Source organism: Larimichthys crocea, unplaced genomic scaffold, assembly GCF_000972845.2.
Source record: "Larimichthys crocea isolate SSNF unplaced genomic scaffold, L_crocea_2.0 scaffold83, whole genome shotgun sequence".
Lineage (NCBI taxonomy): Eukaryota > Metazoa > Chordata > Actinopteri > Sciaenidae > Larimichthys > Larimichthys crocea.
This window is the reverse complement of record NW_020860930.1, coordinates 1,219,379-1,227,986: the sequence shown is the minus strand read 5'-3', so window position 1 is coordinate 1,227,986 and position 8,608 is coordinate 1,219,379. Positions and strand designations below refer to the sequence as shown.

At 43.2% G+C, this 8,608-nt stretch overlaps 1 protein-coding gene across 2 annotated transcripts; it reads left to right on the top strand.

The window, feature by feature from the left end:
* The first annotated feature begins 1,854 nt into the window (after positions 1-1,854).
* LOC104938738 (leukocyte cell-derived chemotaxin-2-like) lies at positions 1,855-4,870 on the top strand. 2 transcript variants are annotated; one of them, XM_027277053.1, is made up of 4 exons: positions 1,855-2,006; positions 2,601-2,712; positions 4,272-4,447; positions 4,593-4,870. In XM_027277053.1, the coding sequence occupies exons 1-4, from the start codon at positions 1,982-1,984 to the stop codon at positions 4,757-4,759; spliced, it is 480 nt and encodes a 159-aa protein (XP_027132854.1). In that variant the 5' UTR covers positions 1,855-1,981; the 3' UTR covers positions 4,760-4,870.
* Positions 4,871-8,608: the final 3,738 nt, after the last annotated feature.

Below are 8,608 nucleotides of genomic sequence, written 5' to 3'. Positions count from 1 at the left end.
TATACATCAAGCTTAACGGTACTCCAGAGGAGGAGACTGACAGACTGCTTATTAGTGAACTGGGCTGGACCTGTCTGATGCACTTGATGAAATAACAACTTAAGGTATAAGAGGATCAAATAGATCATATTTATTATTACAACATCTGATATAGTTGCTATCAACTGAGATGTCTAGCATAAATAAACTACCTAAAGGTTTAGTCCTTGCACATATTAATATATGTAGTCTAATAAATCCACGGCCTTTCTCTATTTTTAACAAAGTAGACATTGTTGTGATATCTGAAACCCATCTGGACAGTTTTATGGACAATTCAGAGGTTTATATAGGAGGTTTCTCACTTTATAGACATGATCGAAATAGGTTTGGACGAGGTGTGGCCTTTGTCATACGTGACCATTTTCCTGTGAAACTGAGACAGGATCTGATGGTTAATGATGTTGTTGTGTTATGGCTGCAGGTACAACTCCCATACTTAAAACCAATACTTGTTGGCTGATGTTACAGGCTACCAAGTGCCAGGATAGAGTATTTAAATGTATTATGTAATATGTTGGACAAAGTGAGAGCTACACTGGCTGGGAGATTTAAAATTGATTGGCTATTTGATAAGCTTAAATCTATGACTGACACCTTATCTCAATTAATGTATCAACCTACAAGAATTTCCAGTAACAGTAAAGGATCTTAAACATCAAAATGTATTGATCAGCTTTACACTAGTGTTCCTGTTTGTGCTCTACACCTGTCTCCGTACCAGTTGGCTTCAGTGATCATAACTGTGTTGCTTTTTCCAGAAAAACAAAGCTTCCTGGAGCCTGTCCCAAAATTATACTGAAAACAACCTACAGAACATTCAGTGAGGAGAATTTTCTTAATGAACTGGGCAACATTCAATGGGATGAAGTATGTGCTATTGATGATGTGGACACCTCTCTTAATTTATCTATGGATCTTTTTATAAGAACTGGTAACAATCATGCCCCGGTAAAGAAGAAGAAGAATTAAAGGGACGAGGCTGAAAAGGTTGCTGTGCTTTCTGGTTCTCCCGTAAACACAAAACTTTATTGTACTCTAAGGAACCGTGTGAGAAAAATGAATGGAGGAAAAAAGAAAATCTAATCAAAAGAAAATCTCTGACAGTGGGGGGATGGTAAAAAGATATGGAATGTACTTAACCTCCAAGACCTCCGGCTCCTCAGAGAAGACCTTCTCTCCTACAGCTCTACCAACAGCTGGACATGAGAAATCTGCCCCTTTAAGAATTGACATGACACTCACTGCTGCACTAATGCTTCTTATCACACTGCACATTGATTGTTCCCTTCTCTGTACGTCACTTTGGATAAAAGCGTCTGCTAAATGACTAAATGTGAATGTGAATTATAATCAGCACCAACACCACATCCACCTTTTTATGTGATAAATCATGAATCATTCAAATCATTACACTGACGTTTAAAGTTACAGTCAGGACAGTTATTCACTGTGTGGTAGTTTAAGTCTGAAGTTGATTCAGAGATTTATGAACTAAATATTGATGTGAGGATTTTCTAGCAGTTTGTTTGGACGTGTGTTTTTACATGAAGCTGTGCAGAGGGAGCAAAATGCATCAACACAGTTTAAAGACATTTCAACTTTTACTGGAGAGAAAAGTTCATGACACAAACTGATCCAAATAAAAAGTCGAGAGAAATGTAGAGAAATGCCCGAGGAGGGCGTGAAGGGTTAAACTGAAAAGAGTTCCTGTAATCATGTTGTGTCAGTTTGGTGTGTGTGTGTGTGTGTGTGTGTGTGTGTGTGTGTGTGTGTGTGTGTGTGTGTGTGTGTGATGTAATGGTTGAAGTTCCCACATTACACACAGTGTGTTGTTGGGTCACTCTGTGGACTTTTCACTGTGATGAAACACAAACATGGTCCTGGATAAAACCCGAGTGGAGCGTCGCTGTGAAGAGAACAGACTGATCAAAGTGTGAAGATGAGACGAGTCGTCGTTTTACTGGGTGAGAAACTTTAAACAGAAGAAGAAGAACTGTACTGCAAGTATTCCAACTGTACTGCAAGTATTCTAACTGTACTGCAAACATTCTAACTGTACTGCAAATATTCTAACTGTACAGTAGAATATAGGGATGTAACGATGCATCGTGACACGATTAAAAATCGGTACAAATGCGTGACGATTCGCACCGGTTGACAGAAAAAATGAGTCGAATGAGCGAATGCGAGAGAAGTAGGAGATGTTGTTTTTCTCACTGCTTGGTGATTCATTTTTTCAACGTCAGACGTCACGTGACTCACGTCACTACGTAGGTACGGAGCACAGAGCGAGGGAAGACATGGCGACGGTAGAAAACAGCTTTGAAACAGAGGACGCAGCGAGCAGCTTGAAACCAGCTGTGACTGCTTCATGTCTGTCCATGTTAGTCTCTGTGACTTCCCCACAGACTGACTTAGGAGAGGACAGCACGTCAGGATTGGTTAAATGTTTCTGTCAGTCTTCAGGAAGTTGATGGAAGTCATTGTAAAATAAACACAACTGTATGTGTGTGTGTGTGTGTGTGTGTGTGTGTGTGTGTGTGTGTTTCTCTGTCCAGCTGTGCTGTGTGTGTGTGATGGCGTAAAGTTTGGTCAGCTCTGCAGTGGAAATCCAAGCAACAGCATGAGGACATCGGACCGCTGGGGACAGGGACACTATGGAGCCAGACGGTAACATCCTGGATAACAAGACACTGTCAGCTGTAAAAGACACTAACTTTCTGTTTAGCCCTCGGCTAACTTGAATGCTGATAAAATGATTTAACCATGTGACTCGTCTAGGCTTTCCAAATATTATCAGACCAGATTCTGATGCTGAAGTTGCTGAAGTCAAAGGTCAAAGGTCAGGAGTTCAGAAAGTGTTCAGGAGCCTCTGATGTCTGATGCTGTATTATTTATTGACGCTTGTCCAAGGAGAATTAGAGACACTCTCAAAGTTCATCAGAAGTGCCTGAGTCGGTCTCACATTCTGCCCAACTCATCCTGGTGGATCGACTTTAAACCCCAAGATAACAGCACAAATACTACACGCCCAGAATGAGTCACAGAGAATGTCTTTACCCATGGAGGTGTTATTGTCAGCATGTTCTAGTCTGGAGACACAGATGTCTGTTTACGCAGATTGGACCGTCAACAACAAGCTATCTATTATGTCTATGAAGGCAGCAACAGGTCTCTGTGACCCTGGACACCACAGTGTTGAGATAGACTGGCACCTACTGTTCCCAACCAAAGCCAAACAACTAATACTGTTGAGGACCTCAAGGCCCACACGGGAATGTTAATTTACTTACTGACCAGAAAAAAAAAAGTTTATTTCTATGAAATTAGTGCAGATCAATGATGGGTGAATCACCTGAAACTGTGATTGGCGCTTTACATATGAAAACATGTAATACTATAAACTGTGTAAATAAATGTAGAGTGTTGCCTAGCAACCAGGGTCAGCTGCAGGTCAGAGCTGTAACTGCAGCTGTGCTCTGTCTGTGTGTGAGTGACTGCTGAGAGACACAGAAAATCTCTAAATGAAGCCCCTCCAACTAGTGGACACTAATGCCAAACGGTAGGTGGTATCAAAAAGCCCAAATGACCGTGAGCATCCTCATCTTGTCGACCATGTGAATGCTGAATTTCAGTGTGTGAAGTTAAAAAATGTGACTTGGGGAGAGAGAGAAAGAACAGGTGCCCCGTGCTCCTTTGGGAAATTTCTCCTCTCCAGTTTACATGGGAGTAGATGGGGCTGTCGGTGGGTGATCCTGGAGCATCAGTGCGTCTCCCGCCAAAACTATAAGTCTGACAGCTTCAGCAGTGATATCGCTGCGTAGCCCACGAATTTTCCTACGTTTCTATGTAGAAATTATTTCTGTAGAGAGACATTTGTGGCCACGAGAGCCGTTTGCAAATGTATTTTTTTGACAAATGTTTCTCTCCCTTTCTACTCTTCTAGCTCTGGAGCATTCTACCAATACACACCCATTGTAAACTTTGCCGTGGTTTTTGGTGATTTTTGGCAAAAATGTTTGGTGAAACTCTTAGAAAAGTCACAGCACACCATTCCCAGCCAAGCCGGTCGTTTCGATACCTTTTGTGTGTACGTGCGACCAAAACTGATGGAGTAGTAGCACGCTGAAGTATGGGGATAGTGAATTGTGGCCTTGCAGACCCTCTCAGTTAGAAAGCTGTGTTGGTGTGAAGCAGCTGTTAACAGCTGGATGTCTGCTGTGTTTCAGACAAACCAGAGTACACAAAGGTCTGGACATCGTGTGCACTGACGGATCGATCGTCTACGCTCCGTTTGATGTGACTCTCCACGGAAAAGTCATCGTCTACGAGGACCCCACGAAGGCCGCCATCAACAGCGGCATCAACCTGAGAGGAGAGGGTCAGCCCATAACAAATTTTTATAGTAAACCGTGTTACTCAAGTACAAATTATTATTTTCAGTTGATTATTATAAATCTGGACCTGTAAATCACATTTGCAGGACTACTTGTGACAGAGTATTCTGATGGTGTGGTATTTGTACTCACATAAGGGATCTGGTCCTGCAGGTCTGTGCTTCAAGTTGTTCTACGTTCAGCCGGATGAAACCTCTGGATCAGTGAGTAAAGGGCAGAGGATCGGCACCATGCTGCCCATGCAGAGTGTTTACCCAGGAATCACCTCACATGTCCACGTCCAGATGTGCGACAAGAGCGACCCCACACCATACTTCTGATCAGCTGACTGAGGACTTCCCTAACCGCTCTGTTTGTCCACATTAAGGCTTTTTTTAATTGGCCAAGAACACTCTGCTTTTATTAAACAATAAAATGTAAAAACAAACATTTAAAAAAAATATTTCATTGTGCGTCATTGTGTAACTGAATAATAAATACCACACATATAAACACTAAACTAAATAAATACCACACATATAAACACAAACTGAATAAATACCACACATATAAACATTATACTGAATAAATACCACACATATAAACACTAAACTAAATAAATACCACACATATAAACATTAAACTGAATAAATACCACACATATAAACACAAACTGAATAAATACCACACATATAAACATTAAACTGAATAAATACCACACATATAAACATTAAACTGAATAAATACTGTTTGGTGGAGGTTACATAATAATAATACTGTGTATTCTGAGAGGTATCAGCACTCCACTGTCTTCCATGATTCATGGTAAAAGTCTCTGTGCACATGACAAGTTGACCTGGACTGAGCCGACAGAGCAGCAACAGAAAGCTGTGGTTGCATGACCTGACACTGCAGGTTGATGCACTTCATTGATACTCCAGCTCCTACAGCCAGTGACTGCCCACTTCACACCCCCACCACGTCCATCACCACTTCAAACTGCAGACCTTCCCCACCCTCCACACCTATAGACAGTTCAACCGCCCTCCCCACACATCATGAAGACCTTCAGAGGGCTGCTGCTCAGGCCCATGGTCCATCTCCTTAAGCCCCAGGTCCACCACGCACAGGATCCACTGCAGTTTTGGGCGTGGAGGATACCACCCTCTATCTGCTACACAGGGCTTACTCTCATCTGGACAAGGAGAGTGGTTCTGTGAGAATCATGGGAGTCTGGTTGAGGACTTTGTGAGGTGGTGCAGGTCCAACCAGGAGATGATGACATCTCCAACCTGTGTCTGTCACGGGGGTTGATGTGGAGGTGGTCAGGACCTACAAATAGGAAAGGTCACTGAGTACTTGCATTCTATGATGAGAGACAAAAAAGGGTCTATGAGTATTTTTCAAGAACTATGAGAGTGATAAGACTTCTCTACAGAAGATAGACCGGTGTGACAGGTTGTAGATGTTAGGTTAGTGCAAGGTCATGAGGAGTTTCCTCGAACATCCGGGTCCACTCAGGATAACGAGGAAATGTGAAATACAATCTGCTGCTGCTACTGTGGAACATAATCATTCATGAATGATTTGTGAGCCGGAAGTGTTGGTGAAAACCAACCAGGAACAGGGAAAAGATCTGCTGCATACATTTCATTTAGTTCTTCTTTGGTTTCTTTCAGAAAGTGACCTGATTCTGATCCGGTCATTGTTTGTGTAGATGCAGTCTGATCAATAATTTGCAGCAGAACAAACAGAGTCTTTTATTTATTTCATCACAGAGGGATCTCAGGCCATTTTGTTTTGGTGAGGACAGAAATTCATCTTTTTACCATTAACGGTCACAATGAGGCATTTTTTGAAACACTTGAGTCATATTTAACACAAGATCCCACAGGAGTGTATTTGCTTCCACATATTTAATGCTTTCAAGTGTTTTTCTACATCTTCTAAAGCAGGTGTGTCAAATGTACAACATACAATCCTTTATGACACAACAGATGCTTTTTATAATCTCCTCCACGTCGGAGAAGCAAAGTCAGCTGTTTGTTGTTGTTGTTTTCTTTATACACAGTTTATCGCTGGGTCTCGCGTACGTCCAGGATTCTTGCGTAACGCGGCTGACTCGTGTCCGGTGTGTTGACGCAGGGCAAAGGACGCAGCTAAAACGCGGCGCAGCCGTCACGCTGCTGTAACGCCTCCTGTGTGAGTCCCGTGTTACGGCCACAGCTCCGGTCAGCCGCCTCAACAATGGAGGAACGGAACAAAGTCCGACAACACGACCACAAAGTCGATCATCGAACTGCAGCCGAGGGTGTCCTGGTGCCAAGTGCACATGTGGACACCCTTATGCTTGAACATGGTGTTCGTTATGGACAATCCATGACGAACACAGAAGTCCAATAACAGAACACCGCTCGGGTTCAGATCAGGGGGGCCGTTCCTCCCAATCACGCCCCTCCAGGTCTTACTGTCGCTGCCCACGTGAGCATTGAAGTCCCCCAGGAGGACGAGGGAGTCCCCAGAGGGAGCGCTCTCCAGCACCCCCTCCAAAGACTCCAAAAAGGGTGAGTACTCTGAACTGCCATTCGGTACATAGACACAGATGACAGTCAGGACCCGTCCCCCCACCCGAAGGCGAAGGGAGGCTACCCTCTCGTCCACCAGGGTGAACCCCAACGTACTGGCTCCAGGGGAGGGCCCCGGTGACCCATGTCCGGGCAAGGGAAACTCAGCTCCTTTGCTAGACATTTCATCAGGGGAATTGAGCTGCGCTTTGTCTGGTCCCTCACCTAGGACCTGATTACCTTGGGTGACCCTACCAGGGGCATGAAGCCCCCAACAACATAGCTCCTGGGATCATTGGAACACACAAACCCCTCCACCGCGGTAAGGTGGCAGCTCCAGCAGGGGCCTCCTCAAACTCGAGGCTAGAATATGCCACAGAAACATGTGATCTTACAAAGACAGTTGCTGGTCACGTGTCCTAAATACACTTCACTGAAGAGTGTGTTCAGTTTGAGTCATTACAGCAAAACATGTGAGGAAAACCTGTCTGCATCATCAACGCCATAGAGCTGCACTAAGAAGAACACTGGGCTTTGATCGGGCTTCCCAGCTGCAAACGTACAATGAACCCACTTCAAGATGACCGATCTGTCAGGATTCAGCTCATGTCAAGATGCCATTGATGAAACTGAAGGCTGTTCGTTGGTCCTCGTCCTCCTAGACCAACAACCTCAGATTGAACACTGTCCCTACAGGGACCTCAGGACTTATGAGGACCCTGTGTAACCCCCGTATGTGGCATGCTAGAACAGAAAATATCCTCCCATGCTGACAGAGGATTTACCATTTGAGAAGTTTGATTTGTTTGAAAGAGAAATCAGATGTTACTTTCTGATGGTTTCACATCGTCACGTTCAGCAGAATATGACATTTGAACAATTCATTACGTGTCCGCAAAAACACTTGACTCTAGAAACACGAGATAAAGGCCGTCATATGTCCACAGGCTGACTCTGAATTCAGCATCAATATAATGGGAGAGGAACATCAGGATGATAAATATGATGAGGTTGTCTGAATGTTAGTTATTGGTTTGATTAATGGTTGTGTATTGATTACTGCAGGTGTCTGATCAGGTTTATTATCAGCTGATCGTGTTCAGGAAATGGTTTTAAACTATGAGTAGAATTATGTTCAAAAATAGATGACAAACATTAATATAACATCAATGTAACATTAATGTAACATTAATTTGTAACATTAGTTAGTTCATCTGTAAAGTAGAGTGATACATGTAGTTCAAAGTCTGAGTGATGTTAACATACAGTTCAGTCTGCTGGTTGGACGAGAGTTACGGTAAATTCTCTGAGTGAAACAATAACATCACGACTTCCTGTTAATGTTCAAATTGTTTCTAAAATCAAATTTCAGGAAGTGATCATTCAGAAGTTCTGCTGGAAACCACTTGACAGAATATATCAAAGCAAAATCTCACGACCTCGAGTCTGATATTTCTTTTACAGCAGTTCTATGAGCTCCATTCACTAGATAACAGTAACAACAGATTATAATTTATTTGTTCATTTACTGATTTGGCTCCACTGTTTCCGTAATTCATCAGTCATCAATCCTCAACACAGAGTGCACAGGGCTGTGTGCTCAGCGCCCGCCTGGACTCCCTGTTC

What these genes read in the sequence shown, in the direction of transcription:
- LOC104938738 (XM_027277053.1), top strand. Translation starts at nt 1,982, where the DNA reads ATGAGACGAGTCGTCGTTTTACTGG. An exon ending in ACGAGTCGTCGTTTTACTGG is followed by an intron (nt 2,007 to 2,600) that starts GTGAGAAACTTT and finishes TTCTCTGTCCAG; the next exon opens with CTGTGCTGTGTGTGTGTGAT. An exon ending in GGACACTATGGAGCCAGACG is followed by an intron (nt 2,713 to 4,271) that starts GTAACATCCTGG and finishes GCTGTGTTTCAG; the next exon opens with ACAAACCAGAGTACACAAAG.